This window comes from Euprymna scolopes, chromosome 6 (genome assembly GCF_053919585.1).
Source record: "Euprymna scolopes isolate OS-2025 chromosome 6, ASM5391958v1, whole genome shotgun sequence".
Taxonomy (NCBI): domain Eukaryota; kingdom Metazoa; phylum Mollusca; class Cephalopoda; order Sepiida; family Sepiolidae; genus Euprymna; species Euprymna scolopes.
Genome location: NC_136487.1, coordinates 157,315,565 through 157,343,166, shown reverse-complemented (window position 1 = coordinate 157,343,166; position 27,602 = coordinate 157,315,565). Strand labels below are relative to the sequence as shown.

The following is a 27,602-nucleotide window of genomic DNA, read 5'->3' as shown; positions in this document are numbered from 1 at the left end:
AAAAAAAAAAAAAATGGACATATCCGACTTGGGTGCATTAGCTTGAATCAAAACTGAAATAAAAACATGAAAAATATATAAACTTTAGTTTCTTCAGCCATAACCGAAACCAATAATTTTAATAATTGAGAGGACATTTCCAGCTATTCCATAGCTGGCAATCTTGTGAAGTAGACCTTAATGCCATACCGTATCAAAAGCCTTTGATATGTCAAGAGCTATTGCAATGAAAGCAGAGTTAAACATAAGTATGTCCATTTTCCAAAATAGGAGTCCTTTAGAAAGAATTCTGATCTGGACAAAGTATTTTTGTAGAGAGAAATAAAATTGAATTAAATTTTATTCCTTACGTACTGCGACGATCCACTAGAAAAACTGATGATCCATAATTAAAAATTTTGTAAAAAGAAAAAAAAATATCAATGAGAAATAGACTGACTTTACTTTATATATATTAGATAGAAAGATAAGGATCCATAGCAATGTGATAGGTTTCTGAAGGTTCAATCCTCAGTGTGGGTTACACTTAAAATACAATTGTGAATTACTTAACAAGTCATGACTGGTGGAATTAGAGCAGGCTAACCCTGTGGATTAAATAAAGAGTTCCGTTCAAAATTCTGGGCAGATTCCCAAGTTTGACAAGAAACACCTGAAGAAGGCCAGAAGTTACATCGACCAAAACATTGTGAAAGTAACAGAAAGCTTCAGAATATGCCAAACCATCTTTAAAGCTAATGATAAAAACATCAGAAAAAATTATCTATGTGCTACAGATGGTTTTACGTTATCTCTATACATAATAAAATGATGACTAGGAAACCAAAGACCATTCCTATGCAAATATTTCGCACTACCCTTCAAAGTTTATACTGCAGCATCTTCTCGAGCTAAAATACGCACATTTGCCATCTCAGAAATGTAATCCCATGTAGTTAGTAGCAAAGATTAAATGTGATTATATATATAAAGAAAGACATGCATGTTGTTCTAACCCATGTTCAAAATGTAAAAGATGGTTTACGTCATTCCTATGACAAGTGGCTATATTTATTGCATGTATGAAAGTAGTTCCATGATATTACTACAGTACTAACTAGGCTTGACGTTGCTTAACTTCAGTGATCTGAAGAGAACTGGTGTGTCAACATTATCAGGCCATATGAGACACTGAATGTCATAACTCGGTCAGTGCCATTGCGGAAAAATATCAAGTTTTTATATCATTTTATTCCCTATAGCTTCCTCTAACATATACAAGAGTAGTTGTGGTCGAATTCAGACCAGAACATTGATAGAAATCGACGAATGCACAGTATACCCACCAAACTAAACTTTAACAGCATTTTTCTCCGTTTTTTGTTTGTGGCGCCATTCTAAAATATGATATGAAGAAATTAATTTCCAAAAATTAGATGTGGCAGAAGAAATAAGTCTTGGCAATGGATTCTCAGTTCAAGCATTAGGAGTAGGAGTAATAAAATTGAATGTAAGTATACCAAAAGGAAAATACCAAACACGCAAGTTGTATGAGACTATGTTCCTAAGTTATCCTGCAACTTATTAAGTGTGTGGAGCGCTAGTAAATGTGGGATGACCTGCAGATTTACTGAGACAGGTTGTAAAATTTTGAACAAATAAAAAATAGTAGCTACAGGTTCAAAAGTTGGGAGCATATACTATCTAAACTTTTTAGATAAAAACGACTTGAATTTTCACTCGAAATAATTCCTTATTTAATAACGATATAAATTAATATTTGACAAAAATAACAAAATATGAACGTTTTTAATACATATACAGAACTTTTCTCTGACCGTGATCTTTAAGTATTACCCTTTTATAAATAAGTTTTGGTCATTTAAAAAAATTAGCATTTTTTTTTTTTCCAACAAAAAAAAAAAAAAAAAAAAAAAAATGTCAAAATACAGAGTGTTCCAAAAGTTTTGGGCAAATTTTAACATTGAATATCTCGAGAACTATTAAGGATATAAAAACACATCTGGTATTGTCATCTCAAGTTTTTCATGGAATGTCCAAAGATGTCCAATGTGAGCACATCAAGCCGATAATCCAATTCTTGCCAAACGCGTCCCAGCATAGTGTTGTCAATGGTTGCAACAGCCTCTGTTATTCAGGCCTTCAGCTCATCCACATCTCTTGGAATAAGAGGCGCATAGACCAGTCCCCCCCCCTCCCCAATCGAAGGTTGTGAGATCTTTTTTTGCGAAATGCATATTGATAAGTATCCATGATTCAGTTTTTGCAAATTCAAGCACACAAAACGCCTTTTCTGGTTGAGTGAATGCCATTACTGGATCTGAACAAAAATGAAAAAAAAAGTCAATAACCAAAAGATTTTAAGCATTTAGATTTAAAATGGCACCACTTTCATGTTAAGCAGATATGAGGACTTGAAATGTGCTCAAGACTTTTGGAACACTCTGCAATATAAAACATTTTTTCTTGTGCAAATTAAACATTCTATTTGTGGAAAGTAAGACTAAAAATATTGATAAGAGAAAAAATAATCTTTATTATTTCCAACACATGCGCCAAAATGAGACAATGGAGTCGTCCGATGTTGCTTCAAGATGTTTTCTCTACTCTCATTTTTTTATCTCGTCCGTTCGGGCACCAATTAAGAGCAATGTTCATCTTTATATTGAATGACCTTTGCAGAGTTGACATTCCAACTTCTGATAAACTTCTCTCCGTCCATTGCACTAAAATTAAAACAGAGATAATGTTCACGACGAGGATGTCGACAATATCTAGTCAACAGAAGTTGATAAGAGATGAATGTTGGTGCTCTGGGTGATCGGCAAATAGGCTCCGCTCGAAAATGTCTTTTTTGGTGCCATGTTGAAAACAGCTGGTATAATGTCCCAAGCTTTCGGCTCTTGTTCAAGGTGCATCAGTTCCAGAACGAGGTTGGCCCACTGATCAGACGACAACACATACGTAAGCTTTATCATCCTCATAAATTGTTCATGAAGAAGTATTCGATCAGGTCGAAATATAAAACAAAAAAAACATAATTCAAACATCATAAAAATAAAAAAAAATTAAAATGGGGGAGTTAAACTGAAAATGAAAGAAAATAAAAATAAAAAAAACTTGGTAAATTAAAAAATTATGATTTTTTTTTTTCTTTTTAAAATTTATTTCTTATGAGGTGAAAAAAAAAAAAATGTATGTCGTGTGCTTCAGAAGGCCAGTTTTTTCATAAGGAGGTAGACATGGGAGTCGACTTCAAAACCGTGCAGATTGTTAGCATCTCCTTGAAGCCGCATCAAAAGACCGCCAAAAGAAACGTAAGCAGACCTGGGGAAGAGAAAAAGAGAAAACAGAATTAGAAAAGGAAAGCAAAATTAAATAAAAAAGAAAGATTAGAAATTGGAGCAAAGAAAAAAAGAAATGACAAAAAAAAAAAAAAAGAATTTGATATTGTAACAAATATATAAAAAATAACAAATAAATTAAAATAAAATTTTAAAAAAATTACGATATTCATTCATCAAATTCAGATAACGAATTATAATAATGAATATCCTTAATCCCCGAATATCTTTGAAAATCGTAAGCAAATTTAATGATTAAAAGATAACATTTTATTGATATTTTATGAATAATATCCCCTAAATTGTCAATAATTTTCTGCCTTCAGTATTTAAAACTAAAATTCATAAGCTTGACTATAATTGAAGAAAATTAAATATGGCGATTTAAATATCGCTATATTCTCGTGAGCTTAAAATTATTTTGGCTTTCTCTCCAAAAAAGTCCCAGTATATTTGTGTTTGGAGAAATGGGATGTCAGAATCATTGGATATTCTAATAACAAGCAGACAAGTTCATTGTATTTTTAAATAATTTATTTGACGGCAAAAACCTTATTGACAGAACGATATTCAGCATCAAGTGAAACCGCCATGTTGTCCTTGGTTCCTTCTGAAACTAGTTTTTTTAATGATCTATAAAGGGCAATAACTCTTACTTTAGAGGTATTCCTCCTTTTATTGATATATAACAATATTTTTTAATAAGTACTTTTTATTAATCTTATGACTTATAAGGATTTTAATTTCTTTTCAGCAACTTTTATTTTCTTAAATCCCAGAAAAAAAATCCCCTAGTTTCTCCAAGTTGTTTGTTTTTTCACCATTCAACAAAACGCACATAAGACAATAAAATATTATGAAAGTAAAAATAAATATACATTTGGTTTTGGAATGTTCACTACTGATACATATGCTCTGAAAATGTTTTGACATTTTCATTGAGTTTAATTGTACCAACTGGAAAAAAATTTTCATTCATATATATATATATATATATATATATATATATAAAAGTGAAAAACTAAATTATGGGAGATGTTGGAGTTGAGCATTTAGGTAAAAGTCTTCAGATTTTTCCAGATATTGATTCTTACTTTTCATGGATTTCAAAAATAGAAAAAAGAAAATTTTTTTCTTCAGAAGCAAAAGAAAGAGGGAAAGGCAAAATCTAGAAAGAACTTCCCTCAAGGATTCCAACTACAAATTTCTAAAACTGGTTTTATTGATCGACAATTTTTTTTTTTTTTTTTTTTTTTATAACACCCCTGACCAAACGCACACATCTTGTCAGATTGTTTGATTTCTATCAGAAATGGAGAAAACACACACAGACACGCATTATCTGTGAAAGAAAAATGGAAATAGCACAAAATCAAATTCATTACGAAAACAAGAAAAAAAAAATGCAGACACCTGAAATGTATCAAAAAGTGAATTGGTCGTCGTATAACCTTTTTACAACTTTCTCTTATGTATTCAAGATTTTGTATGAATTGTCAATTTATGGAACAGGAAAAGGCAACTTGGAGCAGAGAAAAATCTGTCAAAAACAGCAAATCGATTTCTATGATGAAGACTTTGTCTGGGAACAAAAATTACAATAAAATAACCATCACTAACAAATTTTTATCATCATTGTATTTGTTTAATGTCTGTTTTTCATGCTTAAAATAAAATTTAATTACATATCCGTTGCTTTTTATTTGAAGGGGGGAGGGAGTGTCCAGCAAGATACTTTTTGATTGGTCAATAAAATTCTTGCTATTTATCTGCAGTTTATTTTCTATCATTATTCACACATCTTGATTTTTGTTGCAAATTTTGCAGCCAAAAGTTACCCTTTTTAGCCTTCAATGGCTCGGTTCCGCATCCCTCCTCCTAATTTGAGCTTAATTTTTTTTTTACTTTTTAGATTTTCAAAATAAAGAAACTAACAAACAGTAAAGAGTTCATTAATTTTGTATTATTTTCTCAATAACTTAAATTTAGTTGTTTTTCTTCTTTCAACAGAATGATGCTTCAAACAAACATACTGAAAACCATCACTTAAAAATTAAATCTTGGCCAAAATAGTTATTGAAAGGCGATTAAAAAATTTTGGTTATAGACAAGTACGGTCAGTGTATGAATTGTTCTATTACTTTAGACATAATTTTGAGAGTAGAGTCAATTAAAATTTGATGATTATAAAAATAGAAAAACAAAGAGAGAGAAAAACAAAGAGAAGAGAAAAACAAAGAGAAAAACAAAGAGAAGAGAAAAACAAAGAGAAGAGAAAAACAAAACGAAAAAAAAAAAAAAAAAAACGTTTTTTTTTCTCGTTTTTTTTTTTCTCGTTTTGTTTTTTTTTCTTGTTTTGTTTTTTTTTTTTCTTGTTTTTTTTTCTCAAGAAAAAAAAAACAAAACGAGAAAAAAAAACGAGAAAAAAAACAAGAAAAAACAGAAAAAACAAAAAAAAAGAAAGAAAAGAAAAAACAAAGTTAGATGCATTAAAAAAGTTTAAATCTTTATAATAAAATTATATTATTTAATTGTATAGTAGTCAGTAGGTTAAACTTAGGAAGATGCTAAAGTGCTGGGGAGGGGAGGGGGGGAAAGGAAAATGGCAAAATTCACGAAATTGGCTTTAAAAAGGCCAATCAGGTAAAAAAAAAAAAAAAATATATGAGTAACTTCCCTTGGATCTAGCCTCGTTTTTTAATATCATAATATATGATCATTGTTTTAATGATGTGCAAAAGAAACTTGTGATTTCGACATGCAGTTCTTCACCTAAGAAAGAAAACCGCAAAACAGTACATAAAGAAAAAAAAGGGAACAATCGAAAGAAACAGGGCAAAAGACAAACACTGTCTGCCAAGAAGTGCTGGACCAAAGGTGTAAATTGAAGTTTTTTTTCTTACAATGTGATTTTATTATTTGTATTGAACTATGTAGCACAATATTACTTTCTGGGTATTTATTTGTAATTATTAGTTTATATCATTTGGATCAGATTTAAAATACAATAGACACCATTTCTATAGAAATGTTGAATTCATATTTGCTGTGTGTTATTGGTTTTTCTGTTCAAAACTAATTTTTTTGCTCTATCCAGAAAATATCAGCTTTATCAAAATATATTTGTTGATTAAATATATTTCTCATTCCGTGGAATTTCCACGAGTCCTGCTAATTAATAATACTAAATAAATAATACTAGCAGGGAGATCCAACGTTGCCCAGGATTGATTGATGATCAATGAATGTTTCACACTCATATTTATTGTCATCAAAATTGGTGAAGTCGCTCATTTTTCAATCAAATTAATTGATTGCTCAAGTTGGGGACCTGTCATGATGCAACTGGAGGAAGTTTCACATACCTCCCTGCAGTGACTTGCTCTACAATAAATTGTAGTCTACATTACACTGTAGAGAACCTAGTGTTTATTTTATAAAAATTATTTTTTATATGCAATAGCTTGAATTAAAGTTTAAAATGAAAAGGTATTATGGTTCAAGTGTGTTTTAAACAGAAACATTAATTTTGAACGCACCCCTGTCATATCAAAGAACCTACTCTCGATTTCATATGTCAGGCCTTTCGGATTGTGTGGTAATAAAACTTTTCAAATCCACTTGTGATGTTAGGCTATGTAAGGTGTTAACTTGGGTCCAAATCGCCGATCCCTTCTTTCATTCTATTATCTCGATTACCGATATTTATCGAAGATATCCCGATACAAAACCTATCTAAGAACACTGCCACGCATATAAAGTACTTTCGTGTGAAATTTCATAAAAAGAACAGCCCAGCTCTTTTGAAGTCCATAGGGAACGAACCTACACACACAAATTTCCTTTGATATAATAGAAATTTACATTTGCTGCTGAGAGAAAATATAGTGTTTATTCGAAAAAATCTTCCGAGAGTGTTGAGGAGAGTAGATATTTTGTAGAGGACACATCTTTTTTTTACTCTATGAAAACAAAGTGATTTCAAGGTAAAAAAAATATTTTTATTTTAAGAACATGACCCAATGTCCTACAAAAGAAACTAGCAGAACAGAATGATATTTGATTCTTGTAGCAAACAAGTTATTAATCATAAAGATCCAGTAAATAGACGACTAGGTCTACTTTATATATTAGATAACTCAAAGATTTTAATGCTTTGTATGAAACATTTTCCCCTGAAACAAGCCGTTAATGTCTGTACTGAATTGTTTAGAATTAGTTTATTTAAAGCACACATGCACAAACCAAAAAATAATGTTGAATTATGACTTCATATTATTCCGGATTGAATGAGGAACACTATTAGTCCTTTTTCACTGGTCTGTCAGCAAACTGAATTTACAATCGTCTGTCACACTAACATTTGAACGGGCATATTTTAAGATACTGTATTGTACTGTTGGGAATAAACTGTTGCCAGCAGCCAAGAAAGATGTGATGTAGGCAGTGATAGTCAAATAGGTAAAAAAAAAAAAAAAAATATATGAGTAACTTCCCTTGGATCTGTATTTAAGAATTCAGGTGATCGCTCATCCCCCTCTCAGTACAGGCCAATAAGTCTCCTGTGCGTCATGAGTAAGTTGCTAGAATCTGTGTTAAATACAGAAGTAATCAAACATCTCAACAAAAATAACCTTCTTAGTGACACTCAATATGGTTTCCGTTCTGCTAGATCTACAGCAGATGTCCTTACAGTTATATCGCATAGGATTAGCAAATCTCTCGACGGTGGCAATCTTTCTAGGGCAATTGCTCTTGACATATCTAAAGCCTTTGATAGGGTATGGCATAAAGGTTTACTTCATAAGATCGCTAGCTATGGTATAGCTGGAAAAGTCTTCTCAATTATTAAATCATTTCTTTCTGATAGGTTCATAAGAGTAGTAGTTGAGGGGCAAAAATCAGAAGCTCACAGTATTAATGCCGGTGTCCCTCAGGGATCCATCCTGGGCCCAACTCTTTTCCTGATCTACATTAATGATCTTCCAAATCATATCCTTACATCATTTGTAGACATTTATGCTGACGACACTACCATTTATGGTACCACATCTAAGACAGTAAACGAGCAAGTACTCTCCAATTCTCTCTCCTCTGATCTTGAGCATGTAGTACAATGGGGAAAGGAGTGGCTGGTTACTTTTAATGCATCTAAAACCAAGCTTCTCTCTTTACATCATCAACATTTTAATCCACATTTGTCATCAATTGAAATGAATGGCTCTCGTCTTCAGGAGGCCTCAAGTTTTGACAAGCTTCTGGGCTTGACCATTACTCCTGATCTTAAATGGAACACGTATATCAAATCTGTTGCCAAGGCCGCTGGAAAAATGGTGGGATCTTTCTATCGATCCAGTAGATATCTCACTGCTGATGCTATTCTCTATCTATATAAGAGCCAGGTACGTCCAAGGATGGAATACTGTTGCCACATCTGGGCAGGAGCTGCTAGAAAGGACTTGTCCTGCCTTGATAGAGTTCAAAATAGACTTCGTAGCCTCGTAGGAGATGTCCTTTTCTCCTCCTTACAACCTTTATCTCACAGAAGAGATGTTGCGAGTTTGTCTCTGATGTATCGTTATTTTCATGGAAAGTGTTCAACTGAGCTTCAATCTATGGTCCCCCCTCGCCAAACTTTCACAAGAAACACTCGTCTAGCTGTAAACACTATCAATAATTTCCCCCACTCTTTATCTGTGCCTAAACCTAAACATAGATTCCATGAACAAAGCTTCTTTCTTAGAACTGCACGCCTGTGGAATTGTCTTCCGTTTTCCTGCTTTCCGGCTGACTACAATATGGTTGTGTTCAAGTCTAAGGTAAATAAGTTCTTGATGAGCCGTTCCATATAAGTTATTAAATTTACCAAATTTTCATTACTAATGATTACTATATTGACCAACTTCTACTGTACACTCTTTAACCCTTATCCTTGAGTGGCCTCTGGGCCTTGATAATGTGGTGATGCCTTTGTAAAAAAAAAAAAAAAAAAAAAAAAAAAAAAAAGCTCCAGTTTGCATGGACAAGTGATCTATGCAAACTGAAGGTATTCCTCCATCACTGCGTACACCACATCCTCCATATCCACTGACAACAGTTTATCCCTAAATAGTACAACGGTAAAGTTCATGCTTACTGCAAAAATCTCTCCTTGCTAGTGGTTCTCAACCTTTCTTTGCTCATGGACCCCCTTTTTCCTTGGAGTCTTCATTGGTTCAGCCATGCTTTTCAATAACATCCAGGTGACTTCAGGCTGGAAGAAACGTTATGATAGCCAATTCTAAACTTCAAGATGAAGCAGGATACTGAACTGATTCTGGGCCCTCACCGTTACAGGGTCCACTACTGGAACTGTAGACAGCTGTCATTCATAATAGAAGCAATCTTGGATCATTGTGCCTAGTTAGCCAGTGTTTGGGACATGGCAAACTTGTTGGAAAGAGCTGGTCCAACAACTATGACATGACGTATCTTAATATGGATTCGGTGTTTTTTTTTTGTTTTTTTTTTAATGTCCCAATTATCACCATTAGAGATTTTATCCAGGTGTGTCACACTTAAATTTGAAACAGCATTTTCGTTGGTCTGTCATGCTTAAATATGAAACAGTTACATCAATCTGTCACACTAAGGTTTAAATGAATGCATTAGGAGACTGAACAGCATTTGTCGTGGTGTGGGATGTTTAACTAAACTGACATCAGTTCTTTGACAATACTAAAGAAAACAAAATTCGCTCAGCACACAAGAAAACTTAAACATCAAAATTATCGAGAAACCGTTTTTTTTTTTTTTTTATAACGGTACCCATCATCACACCATCGGTCCTGGGTAGAACTTTAAAAGATATTTAATGGTGAGGTCCTTAGTAACCATTGCTCTCAGATCCATTTGGTCCAGACTGGTAATACTTATGCTACCAGATCAGGTCGTCCAAAGATACTGGCTTTCTGACCAAGAATGCACCAAACATTACATGCGACTGGGACCACCAATGAATTTAATATTCCTTGACGTTTCCTCCTTTGCAGACCAGAGAGCTTTTCTTTAGCACGCTGGCTCTTCAATCCCACTTTCCGACCCTTGTGTCACATCTTCCTGGCATGGGAAGGAGAAAAATGACTTTCACAGCTCTGTTATAAGAACCAGGAAAGGATGATGGAAACATATGGTCAGCATGGGCATAATATGTATTCTTGACCATACTAGTCGTACAAAAGGAAAATTAATTTGCAATTTAGTTCTTGCCTATTTGCCTGGATTGTTTTTGTGAGAATTTGATCTATGGAGCTGTATCTAATAATATAAATCCCAGACTTTAAATAAAAAAAGTGAAAAAACAACAACAAAAAAACCCCAAAAAACAATGAAACAACAATTTTGAAATACAAAGAATTATTAAATAGAAAACTTTAGGAAGGTGGTGGGGGGGGGGGTGAGCTAAATCGGTCAGATGATCAAAATGAAATACTTTTGACTAGTGGTTCTCAATCTTTCTTTGCTCATGGACACCTTTTTCCTTGGAGCCCTTCATAACTATTGGTTATAGTATGGGATTATGGGAGGGCGAAGGTCAGACAGACAATATAATAGGAAAAAAACTTACTGCTTGAGGCACATATTTAAAATCAGCTCTTATTACTTATCTTTTGTTGCTTTTAAGACAATTTTATGAACATTTTTTGAAATCTAGAAAACACATTCAAATTCGTTTGAATGTCTACTTCAGCTTTTTTTCATGTCAAACCAAAATTACTTTTTTTCTGTGGACCCCCAGAAATATTTCATGGACCCCGATTGAGAACCCCTGTTTAGACCTATCCCCTTAAAATTAAAGGCTCTAGACTCCTTGCCAATATTTTAATTAGATATTTAGACTGCTACTCCCCATTAAATATTTAGATGACTGACCCCCCGCCCCTGTCCCATTAAATATTCAGAGTGCGAAACCGTCAAATTAAAAATTTAGACTTCTAATCACTCATTCTCAAATTAAGTATTTGAATCTCGAATCCTCAAAATTATATATGTAGACAGTAACCCCCCCCATTACACATTTAAACCATAACCTCAAAATATTTAGATGCTCAAACTAATTTATTTATTTATATATGACTGTGTGGAACGGTCTCTACCAAACTACTGTCGTTTTTTGGTCTACAGACTTGAAACTTGATATGTAGGGGATTTGGACTTGTTAAACAAATTCAATTTGATTTTTTAGCGGGTAAAAATAGCTGCTAGGGAGTCAAAATTGAAAAATTGGAACTTGGCAGGCATAAAATGACTTAAACTGCTCCTCTATGCATGCGCATATATACATTTATGTTTTAGTCGGGTAATTTTTAAAGTTTTGATATCTATCTATCTATCATTAGTTCAGATGATAACAAATAATGCTGGAGTGCTAAACGTTTTGGTTTCAATTTAAGCTGATGGCACTCAAATCATTCTTATTTCTATTTTTTACTTGGGAGTCACCACTTATCAAGACTCAAAGGCAACTCGAGGATAAGGGTTTATGAATGTAAGTTGATAGTGCAGTAATCGTTAACGGTGTAAATTGGGTAGAATTTGATTTATGGAGACGGCTCAACAAGAACTTGTTTACATTGGATTTGAAGGCTACCTACTGTATTCAACCAGGAAGTGGAACAGTGTTACACAGGCAGGTAGTTCTGGGAAAGAAGCTTTGTTTAGATTTAGGCACAGATAGAGTGGGGGGTCGTTTTAACTTCTAAAAAAATCTGCATAGATTAAAACTTTATATATTTAAACGTGTTTCATGACCGGGCAACGCCAGGCAGCATGCTAGTAAATTAAATTAATGTTTAGAAATGATGAATTGAAACCACTAAGTTGTACTTTTCAATTCTTTATGAATAAAGGGATGAAGTTCAGAAAAGCAGATTTTTTCTTTACATCGCGAGTGAAACAGTTGCATTTGCGAGTGATTTTTCAAAGTGGCGACTAGAAATAATGAAATGCTTATCTTTTGGTGATCGCATTTCTTTCACTGACAATTTTCCAAGGCTCTCTACTGAGTGAAAAATATCTTTTCAACTTTTTTTTAATAAAACGGTCAGTTAAATTATTTAAACAATAAAAGTTTAATAAAACAATATACTTTTTTTTTAACGAAGGCTGTTTTAAAAAAAAAAACATCTGAAGAAGTCAGAATGTTTAAGTATCAACATAAAATTTGTTGTATATTTAGAATTACACTTATTTAAAAATATACAGAAAAATCTTTATGATGTACATACGTCACCGAGCGAAAATGTCACATTCTAAAAACCATGTGGTTTGGCTAGTAAACGAAAATATTTAGTTGTCAAAGGTCAGCTAAATATAAATGTGTCCATAGAGACCTGTATCATATTTCGTCATTACTTTGGTTAAGAAATCATTGTGTGAGAGGGAGAGAGGGGGGGGTATTGAGACCAACAACTAAATCCCAAGTTGTGTGGCCTTCAGTTCAGTATTTTAAGCATTGAGAAATCCCATAATGCAATACTTGCCCAAGAAGACATAGCTACAAATGCAATCAACTGAACGTATGCGTGTGTGCAGTAGCACTAGACAGAAAGGTGCACAAACAGAAAATTATTGGGCGTTTGGCATTTTTTTTTTCTTTTTGTGTGTGTGTGCAGCTAGCAACCAGTTAGACGCAGAAATCATTGGCAGTCAACACCCTTGCCTGCCACCGCCCCATCTCTCTCCGAAAACTTGCAGTTGGTGCTGCAGCAATGTGTGCACCAATGCTACAGCAGCAACACAGCAAGGGAGAACGGAGGAAGTGAAGAGAGGGGAAAGGATGCGAAGACAAGAATATATTGATTGCATTACAGTCTGGGGTGTGGAAGAGTGTAGGAGGGGCAGGGGGTTCATTTTGTGCACACAACAGGTTGGACACTTGCAAGATTTCAATCACAGACAAAATGGAGAGCGGGTGTGTTTAGGTGAGGGGTTAGGGTGATAGGATTTGCATATTTTCGGTTCTCAAATGCACATGCTCTGACCTGCACGCACCTTTTGTCTTGCTTTATAGTTAAGCAGAGATTATATATATATATATATATATATATATATATATATATAGATGCATTTTTAAAAAGTTACCGGAAGAGGGTAGGTGGTTGTAGGCTTAAAAAACAAACTTTTTTTTTTTTTCAAGATTTTGATGTAAGAGAAATAAATCATGTCTGGGTGAGGGTGAGTTTGAGGAGGAGAGGGGGGGGGGCTGCCAGACGATATCTAGCAAGGTGTCACATGAAGTTATACAGTTTTTAGCATTAATCAAATTGTGTTGGAAACACAAGAGTAAATAGAACAATGTTATAATTGATTGCCTCCCCTTATTAGAATAAGGAGGAAGAAAGAAAAATAGAAAGAGAGGGACGGGTTGGAATAGGAAAATAGAAGAAGGACAAAGTGAGAAAAGGAAAATAGAAGGAGAGGGAGGAGTGGGAAAAGAAAGCAGTTGGGAAGAGAAGGAGGAAAAGATTAGATAAGGAAAAAAGATGGAAGAATAGAAAATGTGGTAGAAGAAAAAGACAAAGAAAAAAGAAACAGCGACGAAAAGGGAAGAAACAAAAAAAAAGATGGCTGGAAAAGGATGGATGCGAGAGAAGAAGATCCCATAAAGGAAGGGGATGTCTGTTCATTTGAAAACAAGAAACAATTTGGTAATTCAGGTGTTAAAATGGACACTTTATACAGGAATGAAGAGGGGGGGGTGGAATAAAAAAGGGGTTGAAGACGCATACAGCTGATCAAAATAAGAACAAAAACTCCAGATCATCTTTTATGAAATTATTTTGTTTTAAGGAGATGGAGCAAGGTCAGATGTTAGCTGGCATCCGCCGCACTCCCTCTTATTTGAATATAAAAAATCAGAATTTTTTTTTTTTTTTTTTACTAATAGTTACGTTTATTTAGAAAAATTACCTATTCACAAGTATGTGAGAGAGAGAGGGGTAGGAGGCGAGGAAAAGAGGGCCCAAGAGAGACGGGGGTGGGGGAGAGGAAGAGGGCCCAAGAGAGACGGGGGTGGGGAAGAGGAAGAGGGCCCAAGAGAGACGGGGGTGGAGGAGAGGAAGAGGGCCCAAGAGAGACGGGGGTGGAGGAGAGGAAGAGGGCCCAAGAGAGACGAGGGTGGAGGAGAGGAAGAGGGCCCAAGAGAGACGGGGGTGGGGGAGAGGAAGAGGGCCCAAGAGAGACGGGGGTGGGGGAGAGGAAGAGGGCCCAAGAGAGACGGGGGTGGAGGAGAGGAAGAGGGCCCAAGAGAGACGGGGGTGGGGGGGAAGAAAGTCAATGAGAGAGAGGGGAACGAGTCAAAGAAAGACAATGAGAGAGAGGGGAACGAGTCAAAGAAAGACAATGAGAGAGAGGGGAACGAGTCAAAGAAAGACAATGAGAGAGAGGGGAACGAGTCAAAGAAAGTCAATGAGAGAGAGGGGAACGAGTCAAAGAAAGTCAATGAGAGAGAGGGGAACGAGTCAAAGAAAGTCAATGAGAGAGAGGGGAACGAGTCAAAGAAAGTCAATGAGAGAGAGGGGAACGAGTCAAAGAAAGTCAATGAGAGAGAGGGGAACGAGTCAAAGAAAGTCAATGGGAGAGAGGGGAACGAGTCAAAGAAAGTCAATGGGAGAGAGGGGAACGAGTCAAAGAAAGTCAATGGGAGAGAGGGGAACGAGTCAAAGAAAGTCAATGGGAGAGAGGGGAACGAGTCAAAGAAAGTCAATGGGAGAGACGGGAACGAGCCAATGGGAGAGACGGGAACGAGCCAAAGAAAGTCAATGGGAGAGACGGGAACGAGCCAATGGGAGAGGGGGGAACGAGCCAATGGGAGAGGGGGGAACGAGCCAATGGGAGAGGGGGGAACGAGCCAATGGGAGAGGGGGGAACGAGCCAATGGGAGAGGGGGGAACGAGCCAATGGGAGAGGGGGGAACGAGCCAATGGGAGAGGGGGGAACGAGCCAATGAGAGACGGGGGAACGAGCCAATGAGAGACGGGGGAACGAGCCAATGAGAGACGGGGGAACGAGCCAATGAGAGACGGGGGAACGAGCCAATGAGAGACGGGGGAACGAGCCAATGAGAGACGGGGGAACGAGCCAATGAGAGACGGGGGAACGAGCCAATGAGAGACGGGGGAACGAGCCAATGAGAGACGGGGGAAAGAGCCAATGAGAGAGGGGGGAAAGAGCCAATGAGAGAGGAGGGAAAGAGCCAATGAGAGAGGGGGGAAAGAGCCAATGAGAGAGGGGGGAAAGAGCCAATGAGAGAGGGGGGAAAGAGCCAATGAGAGAGGGGGGAAAGAGCCAATGAGAGAGGGGGGAAAGAGCCAATGAGAGAGGGGGGAAAGAGCCAATGAGAGAGGGGGGAAAGAGCCAATGAGAGAGGGGGGAAAGAGCCAATGAGAGAGGGGGGAAAGAGCCAATGAGAGAGGGGGGAAAGAGCCAATGAGAGAGGGGGAAAGAGTCAATGAGAGAGGGGGAAAGAGTCAATGAGAGAGGGGGAAAGAGTCAATGAGAGAGAGGGAAAGAGTCAATGAGAGAGGGGAGAAAGTCAATGAGAGAGGGGAGAAAGTCAATGAGAGAGGGGGAAAGAGGGTTAATGAGAGAGGGGGAAAGAGGGTCAATGAGAGAGGGGGAAAGAGGGTCAATGAGAGAGGGGGAAAGAGGGTCAATGAGAGAGGGGGAAAGAGGGTCAATGAGAGAGGGGGAAAGAGGGTCAATGAGGGGGGAAAGTGGGTCAATGAGAGAGGGGGGAAAGAGGGTCAATGAGAGAGGGGGGAAAGAGGGTCAATGAGAGAGGGGGAAAGAGGGTCAATGAGAAGGGGGAAAAAAAGAATGAGTGAAAGGGAAAGAGAGGGTAAAGAGCGAGAGTAAGAATGAGGAGAAAGAGTAGAAGTATAGGAAAGGCAAGGAAAAACAGATATACAGACAGATGGACGGAGGAAGAAAGGGTGAGTTAGGATGGAGACAGACAATGTCTCAGGTCATGATGACATTCATGCAATGGCTGCAGAAATGTCATGTGAGACACAGGTGATGTTATTGCGGCAAATTTTCTCCAAAAGGTGAACCCATTAAAAACAAATTTATTTCATAAAACCATTTATTATTTTTTTTAGATAATCAAAACTCTGAATCGGTTATTATAAAAAATAAAATAAACTGAATTTTATAATACTTACATGAGAAGAATTAAAAATACTTTTTCAGCCTTTTTATATATATATATATATATATATATATATTAATAAATAAATAAATAACGAAAGCAGAAATCGATTATTTAAATCAATTGAATGCATTTATTCTTCTTGACATTGGAAGCAATGGGCTGGGGTAGTGGTGTCTCCAAAAGTGAAATTTATACCTACAAATCGGTGAGGGATAGAGTAAAGGGGGGGGGGGTAGTTACTGTTTGTTTATTTATCCATGCTAGTGTATATATATATATATATATATATATATATATATATATATATATATATATAAAAAGAAAGAACACTTGTCTCAGGACGGATAAAAAAATTATAACAACAGTTTTCCATCATTAAAAAAAAAAAACTGGGGGGGGGGATTCGTTACATGATTTTTATTCTAGGAAATGTATTTATCTCGTCCTCACAGCGGAAGATGTGATACAAGGACCGAAAGTGGGATTTGAAGAGCCAGCACTCTAGAGGAAGAGTTCTAACGGAACAAAAACTACCTGGGCAGCTAAGTCTGCATTCCCCGGTAGAAGCACCTCAGGTGATTAGCAATAAGCTAATCTCTTCTTAAATGGTGAGAAGACAAAGCCCAGGAAGGTGAACCTTCTAGAACTGCACCGGACCATCCCTCAGACTGAGTGAACAAGACTTTACCGGTCAGATTTTGGGATAAATTCTAACCTTGAAGGATTGAGAAAATGCCTAAAATTGGAGACTTAAGCTTAGGGAATCTTATCAAGAAATTGAAGACATAATCTTGTTTAATTGGTGTCTAATGATTATGGATTATATTTAATGATAATCTGAATTATTTAAATTTTCAAATGGGACATTGTACCCATTATATGGTCCCTAAACGGACGTTAAATACTCCAAACGAACTAAAACTTGAAAGAATATTTACTAATGTCGAATACTTATTAAAATTTCACACAAATCAGAGATATCCCCCCTCCTTGCCCTATTTGCATAAAAATAAATCAGAACTAAATTTAGCACATATTACATGCTCTAGCAGTTGTAGTTCAAAATTCATAATGATTGGTTAGTTAGTTTAGAAATAAATTCTCTCTCTCTCTCTCTCTCTATATATATATATATATATATATATATATATATATATATATATATATATATATATATATATATATATATATATATATACACACACTATATACGGAATTTTGATTACCAGTTTTAGGAAGGCAGTCATTAATTTTTAGGGATATGTTCACGCCAGTTTTGGGGTTTTACTTTGGGGTGATTTTGTAATGAGAATGTATATATATATATTTGTGGTGAGCCAGATTTAGAAAAATATTCTCAGTGAAAAGATTTGCAGACGTTTATAATCAAATGTGAGAAAAACGAAAGACATTGTCAAACGGTAAACAGAACAAAGTAATGAGTTGAAATGAAAAGGGAGATATTTATGTATGTTTAAAATGGAAGGGTTATAGCAATAGGAAAACAGAACGTTTATGAATATTTTAAGAATTCTTGTAAAAACAAGGGGGTTCATCAGCCGAGACATTAGAGGAAGTCTGGATCGATTAATTAAGAGCCGTGAGGTTAGGAAAATCATATTCAAAACTTCTCTGCTCAATTAAATAAATTATAATTCATTGGAAGTTGTTTATAAGAGTTAAATTTCATTTGATTTCGTATTAGTAAAATAATTCTGTGAGATAGATTGGATATATTTCAATGAATAAAGTTTATATAGATTGCCAGACGATAAGTCAATGAGGTGTTTGTGTGTTCGTTAATATTTGTGTGAGTAGAGACGACGGAAGAGCCAGCGACACCAATCCATTGACTTTGGTTGATTGAAAAATTTGGGCCTTTTAAAGGGTTTAGCCGGCTCCTACAAAGATCATTTTTTCAAATAAATTTAAAAAGTTTTCTAGTTAGTTCAAAATATAATTATTTGTTTTTATCAAGGATAATGTATGCGCAGACACCGCTTTTATGCATTTTGATTTTGTATGCTGATCTGTTGACGTTGATGCTATACATACTAACTGGCTTTTGCTTTGGAAAATTTGCTATTTTAGCTACCTGGTATTGCCCGGGTGGAGAGAGGTGGTATACTAAGGTTATTTTGAGCAACCAATCCCCAGAAAAAATCTTTCAATCAAAATAGTAGTGAGTACCCGTGCGAGCACATTCACCCCAAAAAAAAAAAAAAAAAAAAAAAAAATTAGCCGCGGCAGGCAGGCTTGGAACTATAACGCGAAAGAGGAAAAAAGCAAATACCCTAGCTGTCGCGGCCACGATGACTTATGACGTCACGGACCTTCTTGAAATAAGGTTTTATAAATGTACATTGAGACTTGCAAAAATGTTGACACAAAAGCTGACCCAGCTGACCAGGATAATTAATCTTTTTGGTAAATTTTTTTTAGATATTTTTCCATCTGATCTTTCTAACGATACCAATTTTGTCATGGTCCAACGCGTCAAAAGTTTTTGGCAAACATACAAACACACAAGATCATGGTGTTTGTCTGTTCGTATGCAAATAGAAATGTGACTGGTTAACAAAATAAAAAAATAGGTACAGTACTTCTGCTAAGGTAGCAGCTTTTAAAATGTTAGTACAAGAGTTTGAATCTCGTAAAAATCTAAAGGATTTTTAAAAACTGGATACATGGTGAGTAGTTGATCTGTATAAACCTTGAACTTTAAAATTTTGCAGACAAAGAGCAAACATCTTTATCGTGTGGGCACAAAAAATTATGTGCAGGATTTCTAAAAGATCCAATACTTTTATGAAGCGATTCAGACTTCTGATTGGTTGCTAGCAGAACATGCTTCCATTTGATTTGGTCAGTTGCTATTGCCAGTGTTTGTAAGTAAAACCTTTCAATTTTCTTTAAACATACCCTCAATTTATATAAAAACATATTGCAACAGTATAAAAATTAGTATTAAAGCTCTTGAAAGCATCATTAGAAATTTATCACTTTGAATAAACAGAAAAACAAAAAAAAAAAACTATTTTCAGAACACGTTAAGATGCAAAAATTTTATAAAAAAAAAAAAAAAAAAATTCAATTTTTTTTCTCTTTGCCCCCCCCCTTTTTTTCTTGTTCAAACATTTTTGTTATTAATTTCAGACCATATTAAATCCATCTTCAGAGAAAGAGTTCTATTGCTATTTTGTTTTTTCTTCCTTGAAAGTAAAATCCTTGTGCTGTGTAGTTCAAGGCCTGCTGCTGTTGTTAAACGCATGAGGTGTCAGAACTCTTTATCATGTGTTTGCTTTAAAGGTTTAAAAATCGATATTAAAGCTCTCGGAAGTATCATTATAAGTTTGAAAACTTTGAATAAACATAAAAAAAGAACTCTTTAGAACATGTTAGAATTTCAACTTTGGAAGAAAAGGCCAAAGTAAAAATTGAATTTTTTTTTCTTTTATTAAACTTTTTCTCATTTTAACATGTTCTAAAAAGTTTTTTCTGTTTATTTAAAACTAGCGCAGGGGGCGGGAGGAATGGGGCATTGCCCAGTCGTGAAATATGCTTAAATGTGATATTTTAATCCGTCCAGATTATTATTATAGAGCTGTAATTTCAATTACAATTATTGTACAATGATTATTATAGAGTTGTAATTTCAAAAGTAAAAAAAAAAAAAAGTATTTGGGTGCCATCAGCTCAAATAGAAACCTAAAGCAAAACTAACATTAAAAGCTGGTGACGTTACCACTGTACCAACGTGACACACATAATATGAACTGATTAAAAATGAACTAAGATGAATGTACGAAATGTATAACGATTTTTTCAATTTTGACTATTTTTGACCCCTTAAAAACTATTTTAACCGGCTAAAGACTCATAAAAGAATGGTCCATAAAAAAAATCCAATCATCTGAAGCTCCTAGCGCCACTCTGTGACTTTTATCTTCAGAAGAGATAGAGTTTGAAAATATAGAGACAGACAGACATGAAGCCTTTGATATTTTAGATTATAAATTAGTTTTGTTTTTTTTTTAGAATGGTATAAAAATTTCAGAGTTAATATCAAGATCTGTTTTCGTGCATATTTTCTTGAATGACATCTTCAAATTTGGTTCACATTAACCAATTTTCGACAATATACGACGTCTAGAAATCTTAAGCCAAAAAAAAAAAAAAAAGATGAATGCTGTGGTATTGCATGCGGGTAATAAACAAAAAGTGTATTAACAAAAGTACCCATCATGATTCTGAGTCCATAACTTCCACAAATCACTGCCCACGATGTTTAGATGTAGACGGGTTTTTGATTTTTTTTTTTTGAAAATGCTGCAGATAAGTAAACATGTTCAAAACAGCTCGATCAGAAAAATGCATTGGTTTTTCAATTGAAAAAAGGAGCGAAAATTATATGAAAATGTAACAGAAAAGAACGAAGAAAATATAATCGGACATTTATTTCTGGTTCAAGTCTCAAGGGTTTCTTAACTCGACCTCACATTAAGGAGAGTAGGAAGTGGATCTTGGGTTTACTTTCGGCAGCCTCGTAACTCTCACTGCCCTTATTTTGTTCTTTAGTCCTCACATTTCAATGTTTCTGACAAAAAGGAAAGAATTGCTGCTTCTGGATCAGAATCTATTCAGTTCTAACATTTCTCATAGGCAACTTTTGGACCTTGAAAATAGTATTTTTTTTTTAGCTCCTTACATCACGTGGTTTCGTGCCTTATCTGTAGCAATTTCGATAAGTATTTTTATGGGCAAGCCCATTTATTCCTGAAACGGGTAGATCAGTTAACCCATAACAATTAAACAGCAATTAAATAATAAGCATGCTGGCATTGTGATAAACTAAGGTAAAACGCACAAGACAACTTTAAAATAACAAATAATGAAGTTATTTGTTATTTAACTACTATTTTATAGCCAACTAGCAGGGATATCCGGCGTTGCCCAGGTTTAGAGAGGTGGTATAGTAAGGCTATTGAGCAATCCAGAACTTTAAAAAAAAAAGTTTCGATCAAGTACCTGTGCAGTTGGTTGGTTGTTTTATGGCATATCAACCCTTTTCAGGTTATTTAATGCCGAATCTAGTTATTTTGAAAAAATAATTTTTTTAATAGAATATATATATTTTTTTCAAGTCGGTTTCTATTTAACCCATAGTTGGGACCCTAACAGATACTACCACTCCGGGTCAGAGTGGACCTGGGAGCAATAGCAATTAAAGGATAGCTCCACACTCCCCAAAGCCCGCAAGCTGGGGCCTTACCATTGGATATAGTTCAAGGTCATATCCAGGATCAAGTACCCATGCGAACGCAAATAAAAATTCGCCACAATAGCCAGGCTTGAACCTGTAACACTAAGAGGAAAAGGAATTAAAAAAAGCAAACGCTTTAGACATCTGCCCCACGGGGTATTTACATTACAGGTCTTTGAAATAACGCCTTTAAGAAAAATATGTTGAGATCATGAGGAAAGAATAAAAAAAACAAACAAAAAAACATGAAAATGTAATCGCTCAGAAAAAGTACATGAAAAACTCCCCACCAGAACAAGCATACAAAGATAAGAAGCTATTCTCCGGATATTGAGCACAAGTGAACTTCTCTAATGCTGCCTCAATTTAGAAAGATTTCTCGTTATGGTCTGTTACAATGAAAAACACACTGAAAATAATTCAGTTTCATAAATAACAATTTGTATTAACCGAAAAAAATTATTAGTAACGACTTAAAAGAAATTAGCAGTTATGATGTCAAAAAATCACATTACGTAACCCTCGAAATAAGAAAAATGTTTTGTCTTGATAAAAAATGAGAAATGAATAATACAAAGTTTAAAAATCTTTGAACCCTGTTTTGTTTTTCGTTTATCGTCATTGGATTGGAATTTTTGTTTCTTTTAAATAAAAACTTAATGTTTAGTTTACTCAAACCTCTGATAAAAAAAAAAAAAAAAAAAAAGCAATCTAAATTAGAAAATTGTTTATCCACCATAATTACAACACAATCCTCTAAAAAAAAACAAAAAACAAAAAAAAACACCCTTACGTGTACATGAACGTCAAAACTAAGGCTTAGGAGGCAACCTCCTAATCCACTGGATCACAAAGCTGATCTCGGAATTACATTGGAAAATCTTTTAGTTAAACCAAGTAAAAAGAATTAACGCTTGACGCATGCACAGTCGTTTAGAAAAGACAATTTTACCGACCCTCCTTTCATTTAAAACTTTATTTCTATACGAAATAACTGACCATTTTTTCTAATTCTCACATATGCCGCAGCGGGATGGATCTTTCAGATGGTACTGGTTTCAACCCGGTCCAATGTGGCTGACAAAAGTTTTAGCGAAGCATACATACATGCATACATACACACACACAAACCGACGTTTGAGATTTATTTTTAGCTAAAGGGCAAGAGGGAATGAAAAGACCAATATCTCCGCAACTATTAACTCTTTACCGCCAGAATTTTTTCATGCAATAAATAAATTCTTTAATCATGAAATCCACATGTGATGGAAGTTAGCGTTCAACTGATGTACGGATATAAACAAACCCCTCATTCCCTTGTTGAACCATGCATAGACCTGTACTTTGTGTACTTTGAAAACCTGTCGGGCTAACAAGGCATAAAAGTAAGAAATATTGTTTTTTTTTTTTGAAAGGCGATTTGAAAATACAATTTGGTGGTAAAGTCTTAACGTCACCATTCTGAGAGATGTCACTTTCAATTGAGCAATGACTTACATGTCAAAGAGGTGAACAGCTGTTTTCTGTCAATGATTATCACAGCAATGTAAAAAAGTCGTTTATTACCATGGTAAAGTTACAAACCATTACAATGCATTTATTTTAGGTATAGGGCACAGCTCAGAAACCCATGGTTAGCAACACAGATGATCAAATTGAAGGTTAAATCCAGTCACTTTTATACCCTAGCAAAGATGAACAAGAAATCCAACTAATCTAGGTGATAGTCTTCTGGAAATTAATGGTTCAATCTTCACTATAGGCGATACTGAGAATATAATTAAAAATTACTTAAAATTTCTACCCAGTGATGACTAACAGAACAAGAACAATCTACTCCTGTGGTAGAAAGGTTAATGTTTGAAATTTTGTATTCAATTCAAAATTCGATACACAGAATTTGACAGTCTGTACCTAAAGAAAATCTGAGATTAAATTGGACGAAACACTGGAAGAATTAAAAAATTTTTTTTTTAAATAGCAGTCTGAATAATTTAAGTTTTCAATTCTCATCTAGAAAAGGGATAAACGAACTGGGATAAAAGAAAAGGGATAAACGAAAAGGAAAAAAAAAGAGGAGAAAGAAAAGTAAAAGTAAAAAAGGAAGAACAAAAGAAAAGAAAAGGAGAAAAAAAAGAAAAAAGAAAAGGAGAAAAAAAAGAAAAAAGAAAAGAACAAAAAAGAAAAAAGAACAAAAAAGAAAAGAAAAGAAAAAAAGAACAGGAAAAGAAAAAAATTCCGGAACACAATTTTACTTTTTACTTTTAATTTTTATCAAATAGAGGGGGTAAGAAACAGAGGGTGGATTTATTTATTTATTTTTCAATCAGGCCTTTAATGAAACGAATTACGTGATTTTAAAAACACAATTGGCTAGTTGTTTAGTTCATGTGATACAATCATGACCATATGAAACTACTGGAAGGACATAAATAAACATTTTTTTACTTTAATAATCATTAAAATATCAGTTTATGCCCAATGAATAGAACGCCCTATGGCAATGTTAAAAAAAGTCGTTTATTACCATGGTAAACTTACAAACCATTGTAATGCATCTATTTCATGAACGAGGCAAAAGACAGTAATCCATGGTTAGTAATGCACATAAGCAAAACCGGAAGTCAAATCCAGCCACGTTTATGCCCTAATACAAATAAAGGAAATATTAACCTCCAACTTGTGAATGGGTAAAATATACTGTTGAGACAATTGTGGAATCAGAAATAATAATATAAAAAAAGAAAAAAAGCAACTGTCTGGGATATCGAAATTGGGAATCGAAAAAAACGGGAACTTCTGGAAGTATTGAAATTGGGAATTGAAAAATATTGCAACTTTGTGGGGTATCAGAAATCTATAATTGAAAAAAATGGGAACTATTTGGAGGTATCAAAATCAGGAATAGAAAAAAAATGGGAACTTTTTGGGCTTTCAGAATAAAAAAAAAAAAAAAAGAAAAAGTTTTCCGATGCCCAAAACGATTTTTTTTTTTATTTCTTTTTGTTTAAAACTTAATATTTCGACGACTCGTATTCATGATAAACGTTTATCGATTTGAAACTATCAGTAAAACTAAAGCATATAGGTCACTTCCGTAAGTGTATCTTTATATTTGCAAAAATATATGCACATATTACATAGGTTTGTGTGGTAATCCAAGCCCCAGCACAAAAAAAAAAAAAAAAAAAAAAAAAAACAACTCTGTATTTAGAAGTATAAAAAGAATAAGAATCTGGAATTTAGAACAGAATTGGGGAAAATATTGGAATCGTCCCATCATCACCAATAAAATCAAAGTTTATGCCCAAAGAATAGTAGACAATATGTATTTTGTTTCAGCATTAAATCTGCAGAGATGTTGCCATGCCAAAAATAAATAAAAAAATAAATTAAAGAAAAATCTTAATTCCTGAATATTTATACCCTCCCTCCAAAAGTCTGCAGTGAAATGTGATCTTGTTCTAGGAAAGGCTACTGTTTATTGCTTGCTAATCATAAAACATTGTAATTTATTGATGTTATGCCATTCGATATTATATCTGCATTTATAGACAGCACAATCATGCAAACACAAAGTTAAGCAATGTTGAGTCTGGTCAGTACCAGATGGGTAATCGTTTAAAAATACCAGGTCTGTATTGTAGGAGTGTGTTGATACACTTGCTGTAAAAACCTAATGCAATTATCCACATGTGACTGGGAATTCTTGTGAATTTGATACTCCCTGGGCACTTTGGCCTTTGGAGGAAGACAGTTCAACCCACCTAGGGTGAATACCACTACATATCTACATTTAGGGCAGACACAGTTACCTGCAGAAGGCAGTGGAAAGAACTCTCACACATGTAAACAAATAAATGTTGCATTTCTGTGCTGGTTCTATAAGTATTTTAATGGAATGTGCTCTGATGAACACTTAGCATTTGTGTCCCCTCAACGTAAATACCCCCAACTAACCCGACAAGCAGCAAAATCCTACCCCTTCACTGTAGAGATCCTTAGATGCCGGAAAATCTTCTATTCTTATAGTTTCTTCCCTTAAACTGCTAGACTTTGGAGCACCCCCCCCCAAAAAAAAACTCCTGCTTCCTTGACTGTACTGACATGTACAAGTTTAAATGTAACGTGAACTAATATCTCACTGTTGAACATCCTACAGGTGATTAGCAATAAACTAACCTATTCTCAAAGAGAGAAGGCAAAACTTATGAGGGTGGACCTCCTAGAATTGCACAGGACTAGCAGCATACCACAGTCAATAGGGAAAAGGCCACTTCAGAAATGACCTAGACTCAACTTTGAGTTGAGAAAGAGAGAGAAACTTGTTAGTTTGACAGGTCAGCTTAAATGCTATGTAGGTGCAACTTTTAAAATCTCAAAGGATTTTAAGTCTTGATATTTCTGGTTTTGCATATTTGAATCGTTTTAGAAATAATACTGGTACATTTTAATTTTGTTGGATTTGGAACTTCATAAAATGGATTTCAAACCCCCAGAGCAAATAATGGAGTTATTTGTTGTTTTGTTAAACTGCTTCTATTTTGTAATCCCAATTCTTCAGGAGTAAAGAGATACATTTAATATATGTTTTCTGTGTTAGTTAATAGATTGAAAACTACAACATATAGTGATGGAGCAAGAAGAAGCTTAGCCCCATTAAAAAAGCTCTAAAATTTATGGAGCCAGTCCGAAAAATATTTGTGCACCTATTCAACATAACAAATTATTATTTACCAACTTCAAAGTTACATACAAAGCATTATCATCGATTGTATACTAGCAATAATAACTGGTGACCATTTACAACCATTCTGTGTAGTACTAACAAAGGTTGACATTTTTTTTTTTAGTATTATTGGTGAGATTTTGGAAATTTCTAGATGCTTCAGTTCCCGTGATTTCACAAAGTTCTTTCTTATATATATATATATATATATATATATATATATATATATATGTGCGTGTGTATCTTTACCTTTATTTTTGTATAATGCCACCTTCTCTTCTGATGAAAAGCATTTAGCTGGGAAATGCTATTCTCTAAAGAGGTTTCTCCTTTATTCCTTTATTATGTCTAGTCTAGGCTAAACAAACATGGTTTCGTTATTTAGCAGTCGTCTTATACAACTGACAAATGATAAATTTATTAAAATTTGCCCCAATTTTGTATCTCGCCTGAGAGTCACCTTATATGCTGAAATAATGGTATATTTCATTTCTCTATTCTTAAAGTCCTTTGGATTTTTTATTTTGATAAAAAATAATTTTTTTTATATATTTTCCCAAATTTTGCTATTCAGTAAAATATTTTTTGTATTGATTTTTATTTTATGATGAAAAGAACTGATCTTTGAAAATCCATTGGTTAAGAATTAAAAAAAAAAAAAAAAAATCTGTCTTGTTTTGAACTTTAAATTTTTTTCTGTTAATTCACCCCAAGCAAGGCATAGTGCCACTTGGATGTAAGGGGCTACTATTTGGGACTAACTCGAGAGGGATACTATATAGGCAGTTGAACAGCAAAATGTCTCTTCACACAACATTTGAACTTCTCCATGTCAGTACAACCAGGGAAACAAGGATTCTGGAGGGAATTCCAAAGTCTAGCAGTTCAGAGGAAGAATCTATTAGAGTAGAAGACTTTCCGGCCTCTAAGGATCTTTACAGTGTAGGGACGAGATTTTGCAGCTTGTCGGGTTAACCGGGTGTATTTACGTTGAGGGGGTACAAGTGCCTTGAGTCACGGCTATCTAGATATGGTGGTGGTATCTAATATCGTTGGAGTACATTCCAGGAA

At 34.7% G+C, this 27,602-nt stretch overlaps 1 protein-coding gene across 2 annotated transcripts in view; it reads right to left on the bottom strand.

Annotated features, from left to right (window-relative positions):
* Nucleotides 1–2,516: 2,516 nt before the first annotated feature.
* The window catches only part of LOC145278076 (DNA-directed RNA polymerases I, II, and III subunit RPABC3-like), a 358,089-nt gene continuing 333,003 nt past the window's right edge, over nt 2,517–27,602 (bottom strand). For both annotated transcript variants that reach the window (XM_080130331.1, XM_080130329.1), the window contains exon 4: nt 2,517–3,327. In XM_080130331.1, coding sequence (XP_079986457.1) covers nt 3,210–3,327 — 118 coding nt within the window. In that variant the 3' untranslated portion in view covers nt 2,517–3,209. The remainder of the gene's footprint in view (nt 3,328–27,602) is intronic.